Source organism: Haliotis asinina, chromosome 4 (assembly GCF_037392515.1).
Source record: "Haliotis asinina isolate JCU_RB_2024 chromosome 4, JCU_Hal_asi_v2, whole genome shotgun sequence".
Lineage (NCBI taxonomy): Eukaryota > Metazoa > Mollusca > Gastropoda > Lepetellida > Haliotidae > Haliotis > Haliotis asinina.
The window spans coordinates 43,788,810-43,812,256 of NC_090283.1; the positions used below are offsets into that span (position 1 = coordinate 43,788,810).

Genomic DNA, 23,447 nt, shown 5'->3' on the forward strand with positions numbered 1-23,447 from the left:
GATAAGTCGAACTTTCCCCTTGGACCCGACGAGTTCGACACAACGGGGTTTGACTGTATGCTATGTATACATAATTTTATCTTACCTCACACATGAATGTCACTTTCTGATTGGCTAAGCGCTATCCTATTATTTTCACTGTACCCCGCTTACAGGTGATGTGAGAGCGGTGGGGTAGCCTAGTGGTTAAAGCGTTCGCTCGGCACGCCGAAGACCCGGGTTCGATACCCCACAAGGGTACAATGTGTGAGGCCATTTTTCTGGTGTCCCCCCGCTGTGATATTGCTGGAATATTGCTAAAAGCGGTGTAAAACCAAACTCACTCACTCACTCACTCACTACAGGCGATGTATTATTTTCAATGTATACTGCTGGGAACTACGAACCCTTCTGGTGCTTCATGGTAGTACTTTCTTATCTCAAATAACATTGAATCACACATCAAGCATGGAAATGAATGATGTTTTTTGCGATTGAAAATCGATGAAAGGGAGATAACTCTAAATCTGTTTACCTTGTGTCATCTGCAAAGTGGCGATTCGCAGAAGTGCTTCAAACAGTTCAAAATTAAAATTCAAGTGTTCGGTAAGATACATATGTTCTTCACTTATCGATCGGGGGCCATGGGCTCGCAAGGCTCGGGGAACATAAACAACCCTCGAGGGTACATGAGCCCATGGCCCCCTCGTGACCAGTGAACAACTTATACCGTAAAATGGATGAAAAGAGTGAAATAATAACAATGATAAAAAAAAAGAATATAATCACGATGCCAATTAGTTAGGATGATAACAAAGACAACAATGTAGGGATAACAGTATAGCAATACAAGTGGGATAAAGCCAATGGATTAACAGTGTAACAATGTAAGACAAAGCTGTTGGTTATAGTACAGTGGTGTACACACTGCGAATGTAAATGCCTTTGTCTCGATTTGGGGCTTCTTTATTTGGATCTTGATGCTTTCTTGATGTTTCCTCTTTTTCCAGCGGTTGATGCTGGTGTGTAGAATTCCCACGATGCATTTGCAACAGTTGTGATATTTAACAAGCATATCTCTAGGAGTTCCAGGTTTTTTCACCCATGACAGTTCCTTTATGGAAAATGATGATTTTCTTTTTCACAAGATGAGATTTTTATGTGTTTTTTTTTGTCTCATATCTTGAGGTGTACTTTTATTTCATTAAGTGAAATGATGTGACTATCGTGTTCTTGTTAAAATGGAGAGCTTCAACAGGTAGACACACAGAAATTGCGTAATATAATGCATACAGATACATTTACATGAATATCACACATGTAGGTAGCTAACAGATATATACAATATTGAACAAGCAATAGACTTGACTTAGACTCACACACAGACTTGATGATGATGATGATGATGATGATGATGATGATGATGATGATGATGATGATGATGACGACGACCACAATGATGACAGTGGCAACAATGATTTTGAGATTTTATGAGAACTATTCAACATGATGCAACTATTTTGCACAATTAGTGTTTGATGGATAGAGGGGTGACAGTGATCAGAGGGCTGAGGCTATTTAAGAGATGTTAACCTACTTGCACCAGGTGCAACTTATGATAAGAACCCAGCTGCACCAGCCAAAATTCCAGTTGCAATGTTTTGTGCTAAAACATAAGATATTTCAGTGCACATAAACTTATTTCCATGATGTAGTATGCATAAAACCATAGCAACCCAGAGATGCAGCGGATCCTGTTTTCAAGAGTTGTCATAGCCCAGACACATTTATAAATAGCAAAATTTTGGTGCCATAGCTATTCAAAGTTTAGAAAAAAAGTGAACTGACATATTTATGCTTATAATGTTAGATTTATTTTTTATTTATTTCTCAAAAACTTACTTGTACCTTGTGCAAGTTTGACGGATAACTACTGAGTGTTTGAGGATTCTATGCAACCTAGACGATAGCCTAAAGGTTAAGATATCCACCTATCTCACTGAAGTCAGGGGTTTCGATTCTCCACTTGGATACAATGTGTGAAGCCCATTTCTGGTGTCCATGCAGTGACATTGCTGGAATATTGCCAAGATTGATGTTAAAGCATACTTATTCGTCAACTTTATATTGGGAGACATATTTTGTTTTAGTTGATTATTTAGGTAATTAGTGTTTGATCAAGACTCATAATATACAGAGGTAGGTAAGTGCTTTTAAGGATATTGTCACTGAATATTAAATGAGGATTAAGGTTTGTCTATGGTGATATTGGGACTCACAGCTTACATTGCATAAAGCTTAAACACGGCAGTGTTTCTGAAGAGACAACTATTACATATTTTGTTGTTTTTTGTGGGTTTAACAAACATGTGCAAATTAACTGATACTTTTTATTGTATACTGTAAATGACAAAAGTTTTGTTTCATGATATTTTTGCGAGTGGCGACCAACAGACGTTTTTATGTCACGATATTTTTGCGGCTTGCCTAATTCTAAAGTTTGCCGCTAATCTTGAACACCATTCAGTGGTGTACTTCCGCATGTATGCAGTCGGTGAAGTTTTCCTAAAAAGAACACTTGCTGCATAGGCCAGATAAGCTTAAAACAGTTCAAAAGGATTAAATTAAATGGAATGACTCTAATAAATTGGCACTGATGAAGGACCAGTTTAGTCAGTGTCGGTGAAGCTGTTGATCTCCAGATCAGTGTCATGAAACCTATCCACGCCCGCTGCATGGTCTCGGCCTTTCAAACTGTCTCTAATATAAGAAATGTGTGTTGTGTTGTTTGGCGCCTGTCTGAACTATCAGACGTACTGATTGAGTGACTTTTGTTATGTATTAATGTATATTTAGCTGCCTAATTCTGACAATTATTGTAGTTTCAAACATTAAACATTGTTATATAATTCACTCTATGGCGTTGGGGTGGTTAAAGTGAATGCTGGTCATGCTGAAGGGCTGGGTTTTATTCAAACATGGGTACAATGTGTGAAACCAATTTCTGGTATCCTTTGTCGTGATATTGCTGTAATAATGCTAAAAGTGGCATAAAACCATGTATAATCACTCTCTCACGAACTCACTCGTATTCATATTTGATGCCATGATTTAAACCAAATGCTCTTCCCTTACTGGTTCTGTTATTAGGGGATACAGTTGCCTTCCTCAACTGCATGAGATTATAATCATTATCATTTAACAACACGACAAAAACGAAGTGGATCTTGTTACAAATCTGTTCTGATATTGTGTGAAGCTCAGAATGAATCGTAAGGCGACTCGTAAGATGCAACAATACTTGCCCTCATCCTCAATATCATGCATGTCGAGATTAGCAAGCCTTTATTAGGAGGAAGTACCACTGCTCTACTTCCTCCTAACTGCATGTAAACATCTGTGAGGTCAATCTACTTTGAGGTCGAACCTGCTGCAGTTAGGTTTGTTGAATTTGTTATCAGGTTTTTAGGTCCTGTTGATTTGTGTTCATCTTTTGACACATAATGTAGATTAATAAAATGTTTCTCAGGCTTTGCTTTTCTGGGGGGGAGGGGTATCCTGGCAGTTGAAGCATTTGCTTGTGGCGCTGAAGACCCGGGTTCAATTCCTCACGAGTACAGCATGTGAACCCAATTTCTCTTGTCCCCCCACCATGATATTGCTAAAAGTGGCATAAGAAACCATATTCACTCACTCACTCACTCACTCACTCACTCACTCACTCACTCACTCACTCACTCACTCACTCACTCACTCACTCACTCACTCACTCACTCACTCACTCACTCACTCACTCACTCACTCACTTTACTTTGCTACACAGAGTTTCATCCCCTAGTCAGGCCAGGATCTGTTGTTAATTGTTTGGGAGCCATGAATTGCCCCCATTGTGACTTTCTGGCTTGCTCTCTAGGTTGACAGATTATAAGTTGTCTGCTTTTTTGAGGGTAATACACTCTGATGTACACCTTTTTGCTGGCAGAATGAGATAACACTGCAACAAAACTTCATACAAAATATATAATTTTGTCTTATTTTGAAAATCGGTAAGGTTTCTACTGACTATATTACATGTAAAAAATTGTCTGCCTCTGACTGGATTTTTAAAACGAGTAAAACATATTCTGACAAGCTTGAAACTGCTTTGAAATTGGCCAGTTGTGTTGAGTGTGCAAGCGATTCAGTGTGTAAAATAGTAGAAATACAGTCGGTGAAAAGATTGTGTACGTAGTGAACTCAAAACCAGCTAATCAAACGGTTTTCAAACTCTGTACATTGCGTGAGTCATATTATGATGTGATACAGCTTCTCAGTGGAGAGTTTTACCAGTTACCATGGCAGCAGGTAATATTTTTTTCCCAGTTGTCATCTTCCTATGAGGGGTGACAAGTAAATTTGTTAAAGTGTCCTTGAAATGAATGTATTTCAGGTGAAGGAAAGATAAGCCATCATATCCCAATTGTGTAGGTTGTTGATCACTGGATTGTCTGGTCCAGACCGTTCTATAGCTGGGATATTGCTAAGTGCACTGAGACAAACAAATCATTGTGACTTTTTTCTGTCTGCCACCTGTTGTGGATGGTGCCATGTGTGCATCAGAAACCCGTCCCACATATGAAATTATGAGGAAGTCATTATTAAGTGAAGGACAAATACAACAATGCTGATAATTCTTAGGTGCATGTTTAATCATGATCCTTGAACGAAATTAGTACTGAATAAGCAGCGTAAAACAGATAATAAAAGACATTACCTGATAGGTTGTAAAAAATTCATGCCCATCATTCTTGCTGATCAAATGATCGTTTGATCGTCAAATGGTGTGAAGTTTTCTCACAGAAATTGATATCATGCATCTTGGAAGACTGATATCACATTGATTTTTTCGTCTAAACTTGAAATATAAAGAAATCAGCTGCTGTGATTTGGTGTGTTATTTAATCACTGTGCAATGTAATCAATGAACTTCAAACATATTTTAAAGGCAATGACAGTTAACCTACTCCTGCATGAAATTGCGAAACATAATAGACGTAATGTCAGATTGTCAGAGACCTATTTAATGTCAGGAAGAAGGAAAATAGCTGTCATCGTTTATCATCGGATGTTACATAAATTATTTATAGTGTTTTTTGTTTGTTTGTTGTTTAACACTGCATTGAGCAATATTTCAGTTATATGGTGGCATCTGTAAATAATCGAGACTGGACAAGATAATTTAGTGATTGACTTCATGAGCATTTGTCTGTGCAGCTGAGATACTAGATCCCGAGATCCCAGTCCTGTTAGTCACCTCTTACGACAAGCATGAGTTGCACTTGTAACCAGGATCTTCAGGTGTTGTGCAAAAGACGATAAGATCAACACTTGCGTGTTTGATTCATTAAACTTGTGGGTTTTTTTCTGTGCGTAACCAAGACCTCATGTCCTTTGCTTTATCACTGTAGAACTAAAATATTGTGTGTCAGCTGGACGCTATCAATACATATTTTTCTCGTTCATTCTGTATTTTTTTGTGGGCCGCTGTTGGGCTACTTAGTAAAGCCTTGTGGTTAAAGCTTTTTCTTGTCTCTACGAGTTGGTGTCCAGTTGAAATTTAGTCGCCATCAAATGAGTACAGCCTGTCTCTGATTTGCAAACACACTAGGTCTATCACCTTAATGTTCTTAACTCCGTATCACATACAGGCAACAGAACTGGAACCTATTATGAGACACGACAAATAATTCTGTTCCAGATTTGCATTACCTTTATATATCAATCTTAATCATATGATAACTGCTATCATACAGGGGCTAGGTTTTCGAAGCTCTCTTAGCGCTAAGATAGTCGTAAGTTAATATTAACGTATGGCACTTACGACTGTCTTAGCGCTAAGAGAGCTTCGAAAATCTAGGTCCTGATTCATGAGTACACAAATGAGGAGAGAAACTTATTTCATATTTTTTGCCTCCTAATAAAATGAGTTAGTATTGTTTTACGCTGCTTCTAGCAACATACCTGCAATGTCACACCGGGGACACCAGAAATGGGCTTCATGTGCTCTCATGTGGGGAATCAAACTTTGGCCTTTGGCGTGATGAGCGTCTGCTTTAACCACTGGGCTACCCCACAACCCCTCTGAGTTTAAAAAAGATGACACCTATAATATGCCTGTTACCTGCACCGAGTGCAACCTGTTACTGAAGGTAACCTGCAACAGCCATTCTTAACATGCATCAGGGCAGGTTGTCAATAGCGAAATCACTTCTTGGATATTCTTTTAAAACTGAGACATTGTATCTCCATGGACGAAGACTATTATCTTTGATTATAGTGGCTTTAGTTTGAACTAGCCAAGCGACCCCTTACATTTGCATGCACACTGCTGATTTAATATATAATATTACATGATGTTAATTCTATTTTCACCTCACCTCATCAGAGTAAAACATATATTTTTTAAAAGAAGTCACACACACAAGTTCATGCACATCACTATAAAACTTCAGTATTCTTGTACACTGTGAGTGTTGAATCCCTGCTTGCCAGACCTGTAAGTAATACATGTTTTCAAAGAGCCACAAACTCTAGATTCATCAGTGCATGTCTCAATAATTTTTTTTCCTGTTCTTATGAATAACATCCCTAACTCATTACATCATGATTGACAAAGCTTTGAGCAAGGTACATTATGAACATGTTTGCTCTTGTCAGGCATCCTAAGGTGAAGGTTGTTTTTTTTTGCTGCAGTGAGTTAGTTATGCATAACCTATTACATACTGGTACAGCCTTTAGGTCTAGAGGTATTGGTGTTTGCTTTTTGAATTTCATTGTTTATTGTTTAACGCCACACACAGCAATATTACAGCTACATAGGCAGTCTGTAAATAATTAACGCTCGTCAAGACAATCAAGTGATCAACATCATGAGCACCGATCAGTATTATTGGGGTTCAAGTGATCAACTCATGAGCACCGATCAATATAATTGGGATACGATGACGCGTGTCCACCAAGTCAGCGAGTCTCACCACCCAATCCCCTTAGTTGCCAGTGTTACAACAAACATAGTTTACTGGAGGTCAGTTTTAACCCACATCTCTTAACCCGCATTTTGTGGCTGCACTTAAATATTCCATAAATACATGTTTCATGCAAGCGATTTATCTGCGATACAGTTCAGGTTTTTATAAGAATGCTGATTTTATTGCTGTGGGAAGGGGAAGAAACAGTTTGATGGTGCTTAATAGATGTGAATATGTTTCAACACTGTTGGGACTAAAATAAACTGTTCCTCACATACTGTCCTACATATCTCTCAGTGAATTTGATACTCATTAGATTGAGATAACTGATCTTCGCAGATCACAGTATACATCATCCTTGATATCTCTAGGTTATACTTTACAATGAATCTCCACTATACCCTGGATGCATCTACATCTACATCACAGTAGCCAGTCAGCCAAGCCGCCATTACAACTGAACTTGCCAGTGTCAACAAAGATAGCTGCGAAGGTTTGTTTTGCGAAGTCTGCAGTGCAACTCAGATTTTGGGGAAATCATACAGACACATTGATAGGTCTGAAAATTTAGCAAAAGATATATGCAAGAACTACTTCTGCCTCTTTCAGAGAACATCTCCATGGTTTGTGTTGCCAAGTTTAATTGTTTAGAAAATTTTAAAAGCGAAAGTGAGTTGTGATTGTATGCACCTGATTGGATAAAAAGCCAGCCAAGGGAGCTAATAAATTTATCAGTCTTGGCTGTAGATGCATCCAGGGTATAGTGGAGACTTATCGGAACGTATACCCTGGAGATATCGAGCATGGGAGAGAGAGAGAGAAAGAGACATTGCAATTTGTCTGCATGATTTCCCCAAAATGTGAGTCACACTGTGAACAAACCTTCGCAGTTGCAACTACTGTCTTTGTTGACACTGGCAAGCTCGGTTGTAACGGCAGCTTAGCTGACTGGCTGACTGTGAGAATGCTGAGCCAGCCAAGGGAGGTAATAAAATTATCTTGACGAGCCGTAGATGTATCCAGGGTATAGTGGAGACTTACCAGAACGTATACCCTGGAGATATCGAGGATGGGTATACTTGTACACTGGAACCTCCTTAAAACTGTCTTCTGGGGAACTGATCCCTTCAATCAACCTCTGCTGAGTTTAAGCTGTGTGTGTTGTATGACTGAGCGTTTTATGTGGTTTACTTGAATATTACTTGTCTGATGTTCATATTTGTTGTTCCAGGATTTTGGAAATTGAGGCGAAGTCTGAAGCAGGATTTTCGCTGTCCCCAAGACGGGAAAATAGATTCCAGAAGTACAGTAATGCCCTCTCACATATGATACCTGTCCGGAAAGTCAAAAGGTTTGAAATTCTTTCATCTGCCTTATTAGGTAACAAATTTATGAAGCTCACCCGTAAGGTCCCAAGACGATTGTTGAGTCATTTGGGTACCATTTGGCTCACATGACTGAAAGGTATGAATACACATTGGTGTTTAGAAACTGTCATTTGAATGAAATGTGTTATTTGCTCCAAAGGGTCATGGACATGTCTGAGAAGTTGCTGCAACTCAAGCAGGTTGTGATAATTAGTGCATCATACTCATTCTTGGGACACTTCCCAGTGTTGTATTGTTTGCAAGGAGTGAGTGAGTGAGTATTGTTACATGCAGCTTTTAGCAATATTCCAGCTATATGTAAATAATCAGCTCTAACCAGACAGTCCAGTGATCAAGAGGATGAGCATTGATCCAAGCATTAAGAAATAGATGATATGTATCAACCAATAGATTAGCCTGACAATCCAATCCTTCTACTCACCTCTTATGACAAGCAAGGGTTACTGAAGAGTGTTTCTAAGCCAAATCTTTCTCTCAGGTCTCAATTTAAGGAAATAAAATCTACTTGCACCTGATGCAACCTCAGGTAAATGACCGTGTTGCATGAGGTCAAAACCGAAAATGCACATGTGCAACCTCAGGTAATGACCGTGTTGCATGAGGTCAAAACCAAAATTGCACATGTGCAACCTCAGGTAATGACCGTGTTGCATGAGGTCAAAACCTAAATTGCACACGTGCAACCTCAGGTAATGACCATGTTGCTCAAGGCCCAAGCTAAGTTACACCTGTTTGTCAACAGAAAATTACATATAATGCTTGCGTTTTTATATCAAGGATTTTTTCTGGATCTATAATTGCATGACATGAACAGCAGCTGTCATCCAGTGAGGCACTGTACATGTTGGCATCAGAGTCACCTCTCCAAGCCACTTCCTCATTGTCCTTTCTAGCTGGGTTCCTGTTACTCTATTGTGAGTTGTAAATGCTGAAAGTGAGTCCTGTGTAATGTCTTGTGGAAGGCAATGTGATCTCAAGTTTCAGATAAGTGTAGCTCAGTGATGTCTGAGCAGAATGCTGAAAAAAATCCATGTTATTCTGATTAATGTGGTATCTGCTTGGCCAAGCAGAAGGGAACAGTTTTGCAAATGTGGGATGGAGCAACAGATGTTCAATTACAACTGAATGCAGTGTAAATGATTCCTGTGAATGAGAGCTAATGCTGTTTGGTTGAATTGTTGTTTGACACTGCACTCAGCAGTATTCTAGCTGTTCCAGTGATCAACATCATGAGCATTAACCTGTGCATTTATGATATAATGACATGATGACCACCTGATCCATTATTTGCATCTCTTGACGAGCATGGGTTGCTGAAAACCAATTCTACACAGGTTGAATTAGTGGTGTCATGAGTGAATGAGTGAGGCTTCAAGCCTTTTTTAGCAATATTCAAGGAACATCTAGGGACACCAGAAATTGGCTTCACACATTGTGCCCAGGTCTTCAGTTTGATGAGCAAATGTTTAACCCACAAGGCTACCCTACTGTCAACAGAGGATAATATGTGGTTTCAGCAAGACCTCCTTATTGGCAAGTGAAATATATAGCATTTCAGTGTGTTACAGTGTGTGATATAGTGGGTTAAAAGTAGTCGACAGTTAGTGTGATTGTACATATAGATCCTACTATTCCAATCAAAGGCCCATACAATGAATGTCAGACTCTGATAATACACAAAATAAAGTTGTAGAGTTGTGGAGTCTTTCCCTCTTTTTCATATAATTCAAAGTTTGTAATGCTTGCTTTTTTGTCAGTATCATATAAAATCTGATACTGCATCTCTAATATATTGCGATGTACTGTAGCCTGGTGTACTTTTAACTTTCTTGTCATCACTGTCAAGAGCTAAGACTTGTGAAGATCTGGGTTATAAATGATCTTCAGTAATATATGCTTGTTGTATGATAAGACTAGAACGATCAGGTGGTCAGGCTCACTGACTTGGTTGACAAGTCATTGTATACCAAGTGTGAAGATCGATGCTCATGCTGTTGATTGCTGGATAGTATGGTCCACACTTGATAATATAGACACCGCTGCCATATTGCTGGAATATTGCTGAGTGAGGTGTATAACTGAACTTACTCACTCACATTAACACCTGAAATGCATGCCTGCAAATATTTGAATGTTATGGCCCACTGTCAGTCATGGTGAACGAGCTGTCTAAGGTCCCTCACTAGTAAGCGAAAGGTGCCCTGAGTGATACCCACTTGTGACGAGGTTTAAAAATCTTGGAGCTATCATTACTTGCAGGCTCTTTCAGTGTTGTCAAAAGCCCTAGAGTGCACTTAACACAAACTTGAACACTTAAAAGAACCCACTTGTCCGATGGGAGGTGACAGAGGTGGACACACGAACACGTGCAGACACCATTCTATGGACATAATTAGTGGACACAATATGGCTACAGGCAGGGAAAGCCACATTACCAAAACAGATAGCGTCAACTGATATGTCTCTCCCGGCAGTAGTTACGGTTACGTGAACATTGAATGTGGCTCTCCCGGTTATGCTGTCAAAACATGTTTATTGATCCAAACCTGTTACTGTATTTAACAAATCAAGACATATTTCCTTATAATTTTGTTCCGATTACAACAGGTTTAGTTTCTATAATTAACACAACATTATATACTAACAGGTATATTATATACAATAATAACACATGGTAATAAGCACATAAGCAGTGTCCCCTCACATTTAAGAAGTGTACCAGAGGTCAGTTATTTAAACTGTAATTCAATTTCCCTTACAGAAAGTATGACCGATATAACCTACTGATCAGAAAGGTTTTTCAGTATCCTAGCACCGAGACACTGCCACCACCCCACCCTAGGCTTATTCCATCCCGCGCCCTCTCCCTAACACACTAGCAGACACACATTCTCTACCATACATATCGTTCTGGCCAGTGCACCCAATATTTGAACCTTTCAAACAGACATCATGTGTATGTCTAGAAAGACACACATGTTAATAGCATCATGTGTATGTCTGAAAAGACACAGACGTTAATAGCATCATGTGCGTGTCTAGAAAGACATGTCTAGAAAGACACAGACGTTAATAGCATCATGTGTATGTCTAGAAAGACACAGACATTAATAGCATCATGTGTATGTCTAGAAAGACACAGACGTTAATAGCATCATGTGTATGTCTAGAAAGACACAGACGTTAATAGCATCATGTGTATGTCTAGAAAGACATGTCTAGAAAGACACAGACGTTAATAGCATCATGTGTATGTCTAGAAAGACATGTCTAGAAAGACACAGACGTTAATAGCATCATGTGTATGTCTAGAAAGACACAGACATTAATAGCATCATGTGTATGTCTAGAAAGACACAGATGTTAATAGCATCATGTGTATGTCTAGAAAGACACAGACGTTAATAGCATCATGTGTATGTCTAGAAAGACATGTCTAGAAAGACACAGACGTTAATAGCATCATGTGTATGTCTGAAAAGACACAGACGTTAATAGCATCATGTGCGTGTCTAGAAAGACACAGACGTTAATAGCATCATGTGTATGTCTAGAAAGACACAGTTATTAATAGCAGTGTTCAGTCATGGGTATTACCATATGTTCACTAATTATCTCACGATGTCATGGCATAGTCGGATGCACTAACAAACCCGATGTGACAGTTATATTATACAACCATTGAAATACATGCTGAATCAGTGTATCTTGTAACTCTATATTTACCCATTACTAACCATTTACGCATATACTGAATATATGACAAACCTAACCCTGGTCATACGAGATTTCAAATGTATTGAAATGCATGTCCTGCATTCACAGCATTTACATATGTTAAACAGGCTGGAAACCAAACATACCTGTGAAATACATGGAAATGCAGAATTAGTTGCTCGTTTATTTCAACACTGCTTTAAATGTATGTAAATCTGATGGTCAGATAATACATAGATTTCAAACCTTGTCCATCTGGCCATTGGATCACACGTACATTTTCTGTCATTAGTAAATTTGGGCAATACAGTCATTTTGTGCAGTGCAAGAGGTCTCTACAGGTGTTATAGACAAACAAGACTGACTCTGTGTCAATGAAAGTGATGACACTATTTTACCCGTTACTGTAATCCATTAATTAATAAACCTATTGGAAATGTGGCTTTACTGGCTACAGACATGTAATTGAAATGTCACCTTCCCGGCAACAGTTATTTTTGAAATGTGTCTTTCTCGGCCTGTCACCCAAAATATCGTGACTGTGTCCCAGTCCACCCAGCTGCAAATGGGTACCTTGTCAGGATGAGGCTGTGTGGTAATTCACTACGCCTACCAGACATCATGACTTGAATACTCCCCACAGAGTCGATTAAAAGAATGTCAGGAAAAAAGACATCTACCAATCAAATTAACACTCCAGCACCCTGACCATGTACTAGTTGTGTGGATATGGGTGTAGTATAAATATCCTATGATATAATACCCTGGAATCTGTCTAAACCAGCACTCAATGGGACTGAAGGAATTATCTGGTTTAGACAATGTGCTGGATTGAAGAACTGGTGATAAAAGGACAAGCCATGGATGGGACTGAGATTTTATGCCAGTATTGACAACTTGCTGGATTGGACAGATGCCGGTTTTGACAGTTTCCACTGTATAATATAATAATTCCCCTCCTCTGTTTAATGTCTTCATTTTTTGCTGCACCATCAGGTCCAAGTATGAGTTCCCCCTGGCCAAGTCCGGCTGCATCAGCAACCTCTTCTACAGCTGGCTCACCCCCGTCATGTGGAAGATCTTTCGGAAGGGGGTTGACTTCCTTGAGAACATCCAGATATTGGAAGAAGACTCGGCTAAAGTCAACTCAGACAGGTAAGGTTGTATTGTGTTGGGTGAATTGTTGATAATGGTCTGGAAGGGTGTCAACTTCCTCCAGAACATCCAGATCCTGGAAGAAGACTTGGCTGAAGTTATCTTTAACTAACTTAGGAACATCCAAATACTTGACTGAAGTTTCAGGTAAAGTCAAAAAGATATCTTTTATAATTTTCCCCACAATATGTTATAGTTGTTCCTCATCTTCAAAAGCTGATGCATCCCCAGTTGTGTCCCATTGACTCACTCACTGAATGTTTTAGGTTTGAGAGGCTGTGGAAAGAAGAGGTCCGCACAGTGGGAGTGGCAAAGTCCTCCTTCGCCCGAGTCCTCTATCGCTTCGTCAGGACACGAGTAATTGTGGCGTTCTGCATCATCCTTATTTTCTGTGCCTTTTCTCTCGCTAATCCAGTAAGTTGGCCATCTCATGTTTCTTAAATCTCCAATGAAATAACATCACAGAAACTCTTTCAAGGTCCTACCAGAATTACTAATGCATAGCTGGAATTGATTGTCAACAAATGTTTGTAATGTTCTAAAGCTGAGAATACTTGAAAGCTACGAATCGCATCCTCCATAATGGAAGCATCATTTATACAAATATACCAGTTTTGCATGTATTTCTTTAAGTCATTTAAAAGATAACTGGGGGTATGCAGAAAAGGTCATGGCCCATTTTTAGTACTTTTCGGACATTACTGCAAAAAACTGTGGCTCTTTGAGCAACAATTTTATGTTTGTGATCACAACTATTATCTTTCAAAATTTTATGTTCAGAATTTTGACCATTTCACCAATATTATATTTTCATGAGTTTTTAAGGTTCAGTGATGATATTTGTTATGTACGTGTTTGACAGGACGGACTTTGTTAAGCTTGTTTTGTATGTTTATGTTGATCACTGAATAGTCTGTCTCAGATTTAATAATTTAAAGATGGCTGCCACATGGCTGCAATGTTGCCAAGTGCAGCAAAACAACAAACAAATAAACAAAACATATAAGTTTATTAGGATAAATGAAACCATGAATGTCTGGGGTAGAATTGGTCTTCAGCAAGCCATGCATTTTATAAGAATCATGTAGCAGGATAGGGTGGTCAGGGTCGCTGATATGGTTGGCATGTGTCATCGGTTCCCAACTGCACAGATCGATGCTCATGCTGTTGATCACTGGATTGTCTGGTCTAGACTTGGTAATTTACAGACCACTGCCATGCAGCTGGAATATTGCTGAGTGTGGTGTAAAAGTGAACTCACAGCCAGGGTCTTAAACAGCTTTCACGTGGCAAACAAAAGTTTGTCGACACGTGTAATCACACATGAGTTTGAGAGTGTGGACTTTCCAACAACTTGCCACCAACACCAATTTCAGAATTGTCCAATTGTTGGTGAGAAGTTGGATCAAAATTCAGTTTGACATGTGAAGTGTTGTGAAACTTGTGTTGTTCAGAAACAGCCAATCACAGACAATGAATTTGTCACCTGACAGCCCCAATAATGACCACGAAAGTTTGATAGCATGTGTTTGATGTGTGAAAGCATGAGTTTCACAACTTTTAAAATTTCAAAGTGAATTGCCAAATTTTAGTTTGCTGTGTGAAGGCCACTTATGAGGTTCTACAAAGTTGTTGTATAGCTTTGGTTGATTCATCAGGAATAAGCTCCTCTAAGAATATTAAGTAATCATAGTTCTATAAAGGTAATTTATATTTAATGAATAACTTCTTTATTGAGGTGATGCAATGCTTCTCTCCAGGTTCTTGTATTTTTGTCAAGCAGCTTGACAACAAGACTCTGTATCAAAAAGTCGCATTGCCTGAATAAACGTGTTGTTCATCGAATGCCACTCTAAGAAGTTATGTAAGTTTGTGTCAAAGTCCACCTGGCTGTGAACTGGCACCTCTGTAAGGATGAGAAAGCCACAGTAAACTCCCTAGGGACAAGAAGAGTTGTATACTCCAAAGGGAGATGAGATTGATAATACGAAGTGCTTTTGACATTGACATCCAATGACAGAGGGAAAGAAATACCAGCGCCTTGAGCAAACACTAGTTGTGTGGATATGTACGCTATATAAATATCCTATAATAATGAAAATAATAATTTTGGTTTTTTATTCACAGATTTTTTTAATCCATAATTTCCTGGAATATTTGTCTCAAGGGGAGATAACGGTGGGGATGGGCCTGGCGTACGTGGCAGGAATATTTTTCTGTGAGTCAGGAAGAACCCTCACTGGTGCTGCCCTGTGGAACCTCGGGTACCGTTCAGGTAAGACACTTTGTAACCATGATAATATACGAGCTAGCTACTCCCTGTAACATTTATGTGTTGTTACCGTGGTAACATAGCTACATCTGTCCGTAACCTTGGAAACCATTAAGATTAGACACACTGCTACCATAGTCACGTATTTTCAGTCTTTAACCTTATCTACCATTCAGATTTCAACACATTGCTGTCACTGTCTGTGACTTTTTCCGTAATTCAGTTCTTCATGATGGGACTCTAGCTTTTAGTATGTCCCTACATATGTTTGGTTTTAAATCAGATTTAGAGCTATTATAATTTTGTTATATACCTCTGATTTTCCAATACAGTATGTTTACTTCTATTCTACCATAACTGCGTTATTATGGTTTGAAAAAATACATACTGTGTTGGAAAATCAGGGGTATATAATGTGATTATACATACCTCTGAATGACTTTGATTAACCAATCACAAACCAGTATTTACTGAAGTCATGATGGAATCCCAAAAACAGTTAATTCATGGTGGGACTCTAACTTTCTGTATGTCCCAACAGTTTTTAGGCCTTTCATTATACATTCTGTATTTCAGGTGTGCGTGTAAGGGCTGGTGCTACAAGTTTTTTATTTAAGAAAGTATTACGTTTAAAGAGTTTAAAGGACAAGACTGTTGGAGAGGTAAGTGTTTTATTACCCCTGCATGTAATACAAGGAGGTTTTGTTTCTTGGGCAGAACTACAACGCTGATCAACATTTTTCATCAGCTCTGGCTTTTAGTGTAGAAGAATTTTGGAAAATAATTTTTTTCCTGTTTCCATGGCAACATGTTTGCCTGACTCTAGTGATGGGTTATGTTTAACCATATCGCTGAATGTTATAAATGCTCTTTCTTAAAACTTGCACAGTTCTTCAACTGATGGTTTTTGCTATTTAGAGATTTGCGGGATTCATGTTTTCCATTTCCAATGTGGATTTAACAGTATTGATAATGAGGTGATTGCTCAAACCTATCTCTAAAACTTACAGTCTTTCTTTCATGAAAATGTGCTCATACAAAGACCAGGTTGTTAAATTTGCCTTTTGCTATTTTGGTATTTTTAGAGTTTGTGGGTTTTTTGGTTTTCATTGGCAACATGATTTATAATTTTCTCGGTTTCCATCGAAAAACGTTTGATATCTTTCAACAGATCTTGGCACACATATGAGACAGACCTTACAAATATATGGCATTTATGTTTTTCATGATTTCCATTGAAATGATTGAAACATAGTCAAGATAAACATCAAGTAACTGTCAGATCATTTGTCATTTCAAATATATTGGAGCCAGGGGGATATACTCATCAATGCATGTTAGAAAAACCATCATTTGTGATTTTCCCATCATAGGTTCTACACACTTTTACATAACGCTGTGCTAGATCTAACATATTTTTGTCATTTCAGCTTGTCAATTTAGTTGGTAATGATGGCCAGCGCTTGTTTGAAGCAACTGCAATCGGTCCTCTGGTGTTTTGTGCTCCGTTTGTATTGCTTGGAGGATCCATATATTCTGTTTATCTACTGGGACCTTATGGTCTTATTGGGACCACAATATTCCTGGGGTTTTATCCTTTTGCTGTAAGTAGTGAATCAGTGAATGAGTCAGTGAGTGTGTTTAGCTTTACTCCGCGCATTGCAATATTCCAGCTTTAAGGTGGTGGTATGTAAATGAATGGTTGGTTGGTTGGTTGCTTGGTTGGTTAATGCCTCACTCAGAAAGATTCCACCTGTATAGAGTCAGTCTGTAAATAATTGACTCTGAACCAGACAATCCAGTGATCAACAGCATGAGCATCAATCTATGCAATTGAGAACAGATGACATGTCAATCAAGTCAGGATGCCTGACCGCCCAATCCTGTTAGTTGCCTCTTACAACAAGCATAGGTTAGCTGGAATATTGTTTGATATCCTTCTCAAATCAGTTTGATATCCTTGATATCTTTCTCCAATAAGTTTGACATGTTTGATATTCTTCTTGTTTCCAGGCACTGATATCTAAACTCACAACTAAGTTTAGAAGAGAAGGAATACAAATTACAGACAAGCGTGTAAGTATCACATATATCCTTGCTTAGTTTGATGGAATATCAGTAATAGACCGATTCAGTCTGTCAATCAAAGCTGGCGCATGCGTCGATTTCGCCCAGCAGCAGGCCGGGCGCACATTGTGGATTTGCCAGACTTATTTCCGGGGTCAAACAAAGCCTCCGGAGCAATGTGCTTCGAATTATGCCAGTCACACTCGCTATATCTATTATGCATTGCTGCAATTTGATCAGTACCTTCAGCAGAACCATTTTGTGAAGACAAAAAAACGAAATGGGCGGGGCTTATCAGCCCGGACTGGATCGGTCTATGTAGCAACACAAATGACCTTCAGTTGGCTCTCAATACAATATTGGTGATCTAGTAATGACCTCATAATACAGACGCCACAAGAGCGTCCAGACGGACAACCTGTCTGGTCACTATTTGGGGATCGGGTCCTGAATAACACATCTAATACATCTAAGCTTGAGGTGAATCACAGTCAGATCTTTTGCAAAACATGATTAATATTGAAGACATTTGTCAGAGGGGAATATATAGAATGGAATCCTGGGCCTAGATTTTCGAAACTCTCTCAGTGCTAAGGTAGTTGTAAGTGCCATACATTAATATTAATTTATGACTGTCTTAGCGCTAAGCGAGCTTCGAAAATCTATGGCCAGGACTACCAGTTGTCATACTTCCATTATGGAACCAGCACTGACTAAGTGGGTGTGATGGCTGACAGGCAAGTAGGTGCCTGACTCTGGAAAATGGGTTCAAATTCCAGATAGGGCTCAACCCCAAGAGTTACAATAATTTGAACTTTACTGAGAAAGTGTAATGCCAAATATTTTGGACGCTATCTTTAAAAACTTTTTGATTTGGTCCAACTTTCTAAGAATGGGAAATGATCAGAATATCTTCCGTAAGGCGTGGTCATATGTTTTGGTCATGAACGTTGTTCATACATGGTAACCATAGAGATATTTTGAACATGATGAAATGTTTTTAGTCTGACCATGGTTAAACGGGTTTGGTGAAGTTGGTAACTATGGTGATCTACATTTTGACTATGCTTAACTAAGTCTAACTACATTTAACATTTGATACGCGTCGACTGTGGTTTACTACGTTCATTCCCCACTGTGGGAAACTATTTGTGTATGTGTAATATGTGACTGCCCTTTTATGGTGTTCTTTCTGATCCTAATAAAAGCTTTGTCAACATCTTCTTCACCATGTAGGTGCGCATGATGACAGAGCTGCTGACATGTGTAAAGCTCATCAAGATGTATGCGTGGGAAAAACCATTCGCCAAAACAATCTCAGGTATGGCTTCTTCTTTCTTCTCAACATCTGCTTTTGTGAATAATACTGCTCAGAGAGGGAAATGTTAAAAGTTTTCTTATATTGCCCAAGTTGATGTCTATGAATTTAGCTTTTATGCACCTGTGAAGATCCGGGTTATAGCTGGTCTTCAGTAACCCGTGCTTGTCATAGGAGGCGATTATCCATCCCGGGTGGTCGGGCATGCTGACTTGATTCACAGGCGTCATCATTTCCCAGCTACATAGAGTGATGTTCATGCTGTTGATCACTGGATTGTGATCCAGAGTTGATCGTTTACAGACTGACTCCATATAACTTGAATATTTCTGAATAAGACATTAAACAACAAACCAATAACAAGTCAACTTTCATTCTAAAGAGAACGAGTTGTGAGTTTACATTATCTCTAACTGCTTGTGTGTCTCACACAGACATCCGGTCAAAAGAACGGGGAGTACTGGAGAAGGGGGCATATGTACAGTCAGTTAGCACGTCCATTGCCAGCATGGTGCCCGTCTTCTCATCTGTCATCACTTTCATCACTTACGTCGCTACAGGGAATGAACTCACAGCTGCAAAGGTAATGTCTTGTTTAGTAATACTATGTTCATGGCTTTGTAAATCTCATTCAAAGAATTTCTTAGTGCCCAGGCTAGCTGTTCTCAAAACGTTCGTAGACCTATGAACTTCTTAAGCCTATTCTTAACACATTGACTACGATAAAAGTTACGAATTCTTAGGGACACAAACGTTTTGAGAATAAGGGCCCAGACTTGCTATTCTCGATATCTTTGTTTCTGTACGAACTCCAAAAAGCCATTATTAACTCATTGGGTCCGATCAAAGTTGAGAATTCTTAGGGCTACGAACGTTTTGTGAATAAGGGCCCAGGACATTTATTAGAGTGAATGTAGTTGAGTTTTGGTAAATGAGCAATTTTTTTATCGTATTTTCAGGCTTTCACCTTTGTGTCATTGTTGAATTCGATGAGGTTCTCTCTTGGTGTTCTACCATATGCAATAAAGGCTCTGGCTGAAGTCTTTGTGTCCATGAAGAGATATAAGGTATGTACTGGCTGGCTGCAGTGTGTGTCTCCATGAAGAGATATTGGGTATATTTTAGCTGAGCAATGCAATAACCACTTGTTTGATACATGTATGATTTATTGCTGGGGAGCCTAGTGGATAAAGTGTTCACTCATCACGAAGACGAAGGTTCGGGCCCACATGTGGATACAATGTGTGAAGCCCATTTCTGGTGTCCCCTGCCGTGATATTGACGAAGTATTACCAACACTGGCACAAAGCTATACTCATTCACTTACTCTTGTCTAGGAAAAATATAAATATTGTTGTTTCATAGTTTTCATAATCCATTTTTTAAAGCATTCCAAAGCATGACAGTTTTACCCAATTGATTGGATCAGTGAGTACCTGGTTTTAATTTTCAACTCCCTTAGGAGTATACAACATCCAAGCTTTTTCATGAGGCACCTAAGCTTCAAAGCACAAACTCCGTTCTTTGTATGCATTTACTGCTGAATCAGATCAGATAAACTTAAGTGGAAAAGCACCGGAAATAATACCAATATCAAATAGATTGCCTTGCTGGTTTGTGAAGGCCGTCTTCATGGTGTAGTGGTTAGAGCATTCACCTGCAGTGCGGAAGGTTGTGAGTTTGATCCTCAGCCACATCATACTAAAAGACATTAAATATGGTACTTATTGCAAGAGTGGCTGTATGGAACAAGACCCTGATGGTAGGGATCTTTGAATGTGATTTCAGACTCTAGTTTTCCTGGTCAAACTTGTTTTGAAATGCTGCGTGGAATAGGCCTGCAACAATTCACCCAGACCTTGAATCAATTCGATTTGATTTTCTATTTTGGACCCTCGATTCGATCGATTTCGGTTTGATTCCCCATACAAGTGAAACATTAGATTTCATTTAACTCTCAGTATTTATGAAACAAAACATAACTTTTCCAAGATTTGACGAGGAAATCAGGAAGGTATCATGAAACCCATCGTCAACTTGGTGAAGTCTGTTACGAATATCGCCTTATTTCAGCACTTGACACTGCTCAAGTTGGGATCAAAGTTATGTTATGTGTGTAAATAATTGAAATAGATATTCAAATGTTAAAGTCAAAATTATGATTATTAAAAATTGAACTAAGGTGTGAGATTCAATTTTTGATGAATTGAACTGAATCATAGCAGCCCTAATCTTGAAATGGCCTCAATATGGCAGACAGTATTTGTGACCAGCTTTCCTATTTGACACATTATGAATGCATATTGTGACGATGTGACGTTGTGACGATGTGACGTTGTGACGATATGACGATGTGACAATGTTGTTCTGCAGAGTGTGTTGTGTATGGAGGAAATCACCCAGCCCAAGTGTAACGTGGCATCCTCCAATCAAAGAATAGCTATGCAAGAAGCCACTTTTAGCTGGGGCATCATTGAATCTGCTGAGAAGAAAAATAGTGAGTACAATATTGCATTCATGAATATTTCAGCCGTTTTATTGAACATGATATTTCATGTGTTGGTGGAGCTGAAATGAAACATTAAACATTGCTTCGATTGATGTTTTGACTTAAGTTTTCACACAAGCTGATATTCAAGGAAATATACAGGCCTTCTATGCATACAATACAATACAATACAATACAATACAACTAAATATATGTAGCGCCGATATCCTGTAAGTTCAACTGCTCAAGGGCTCTATGCATATCTTTATCTATAGTGGCGGTGGGGTAGTCTTGTGGGTAAAGTGTCTTCTTATCACACTGAAAACCAGGGTGCGATTCCCCTTATTAGAACAATGTGTGAAGCCATTTTCAGGTGTCCTTGTCGAGATATTGCTGGAATATTGTTAAAAGCGGTGTAAAACCATACTTACATGTATCTAAATTCCACAGATCAATGTTCATGATGTTAATCACTGGATTGTATGGTCATATTTTGAATTATTTATAGACCTTTGTCATATATCTGGATCATTCCATACTTACACTGCAACAAACAAACAAACAAACAAACAAACAAACAAATGCTTATTTTATTATTGTGTGTATTTTCTGAAGGTCTTCATCTTCATGTTATGTTCTTAGTATTACACTAATTCGCATGTTTTGCATTGAAGGTCAAAGCAAAGGCAGCATATCAAAACCAATGATGAATGGCGGCCACTTCACAGATGACACAACAGCGTTACGAGAAGCTGACGAGACAACGATGCTGGATGCTGTTCCAGAACCCTGCCTTACAGACATCACGTTTGTCCTGGAAAGAGTGAGTTATCTGCTCTTACATGTGTGAACAGAGGGGATCCTGTTGATAAGCCCAGACCAATTTGTTTCATGCTTCTGCTGGTCATATTTTTTCAAGAATAAGATATTCACCAAAAAAAAAATAATAATAATATTTAATTTCCCCACTCAAAAAATAAATTCCTAATGTTAATGTGATATACATGAAATACTCTTGAAATCAGTGTGAAACCTGAACTCTCTCAACTTATTGTTAGTTGATATAAACAAACCAAGAGAGGTGATTTTTTTTTCCTCATGCCTTTAGGTCTCCTGAGGAAAAAAATAAACAAGAAACAAATTTGGTCTGGCCTAAACATGTTGTTAAATTAATATGCCAATCTGCTAACCTAAATTTATAAGACTCTGATCACAAGGGTTATTATTTAGTGACATGTTGTTGTCCTGTTTATCGACTTGTGTAAGTTGGTTGGTATGGTTTTGTGCTGCTTTTAGCAGTATTCCAGAAATTTATCAACAAGGTCTCCAAAAATGGTCTGCACACATTTTACCCATGTGGTGAATCTAACCTAGGCCATCAGCAAGACGAGCTGATGCTTCAACCATTATTTCGACACACTGCCACTTATTGCCTAGAATGAAGTCTACCCTCAGTTGTTCTTATTGGTTCATTTCCGGTTTTGTTGAAAATAGTGTGAAACATGACTGGTTCACCCATTATTAGCTGTGATATTTCTCCTTATTGGAATCCTTCAGTTCTGTTATATTTGGGTCACTGGTTGTATCCATGACGATCTGGGTTAGAACTTGTCTTCAGCAACCATGCTTGTCGTATGAGGTGACTAACGAGATTGGGTGGTTAGGCTTAATGACTTGGATGACCATCTTCATATCTCGATTGTGTGAGCTTGTGCTCATGCTGTTGATCATTTTTTTGTCTGGTCCAGACTCAGTTATTTACAGACTGCCTTCATGTAGCTGGAATACTGCTGAGTGCGACATTAAACAACAACAGCCTCACTGATGATGTGTGCTTTTCTCCTAGGGCAAACTGATGGGTGTGTGTGGCAGCGTTGGTGCGGGGAAGACATCTCTGATCAGCGCCATCCTGGGAAGAGTGAGTAAATCTTTGATCTAAAGAAGTCAAGTTGTTTGTTACCCCTTGGGATTCTTTTACAGGTTATCTATCCTCACACTGCTTACAATGAAGCAGTTCTTCCTTTAACTCTTTCAAGCTACTTCACCATCTAGACTC

The 23,447-nt window shown here is 38.8% G+C and overlaps 1 protein-coding gene across 2 annotated transcripts in view; it reads left to right on the plus strand.

Annotated features, from left to right (window-relative positions):
* LOC137281590 (ATP-binding cassette sub-family C member 5-like) overlaps nucleotides 1–23,447 on the plus strand; it is a 95,706-nt gene that overhangs the window by 38,563 nt on the left and 33,696 nt on the right. For both annotated transcript variants that reach the window (XM_067812922.1, XM_067812921.1), the window contains exons 4-16: nucleotides 8,218–8,337; nucleotides 13,088–13,246; nucleotides 13,513–13,660; nucleotides 15,374–15,521; nucleotides 16,095–16,180; nucleotides 16,949–17,122; nucleotides 17,532–17,594; nucleotides 18,822–18,906; nucleotides 19,338–19,486; nucleotides 19,863–19,970; nucleotides 21,277–21,400; nucleotides 22,066–22,214; nucleotides 23,238–23,309. In XM_067812922.1, the coding sequence (XP_067669023.1) occupies nucleotides 8,218–8,337; nucleotides 13,088–13,246; nucleotides 13,513–13,660; nucleotides 15,374–15,521; nucleotides 16,095–16,180; nucleotides 16,949–17,122; nucleotides 17,532–17,594; nucleotides 18,822–18,906; nucleotides 19,338–19,486; nucleotides 19,863–19,970; nucleotides 21,277–21,400; nucleotides 22,066–22,214; nucleotides 23,238–23,309 (1,585 nt within the window). The remainder of the gene's footprint in view (nucleotides 1–8,217; nucleotides 8,338–13,087; nucleotides 13,247–13,512; nucleotides 13,661–15,373; nucleotides 15,522–16,094; nucleotides 16,181–16,948; nucleotides 17,123–17,531; nucleotides 17,595–18,821; nucleotides 18,907–19,337; nucleotides 19,487–19,862; nucleotides 19,971–21,276; nucleotides 21,401–22,065; nucleotides 22,215–23,237; nucleotides 23,310–23,447) is intronic.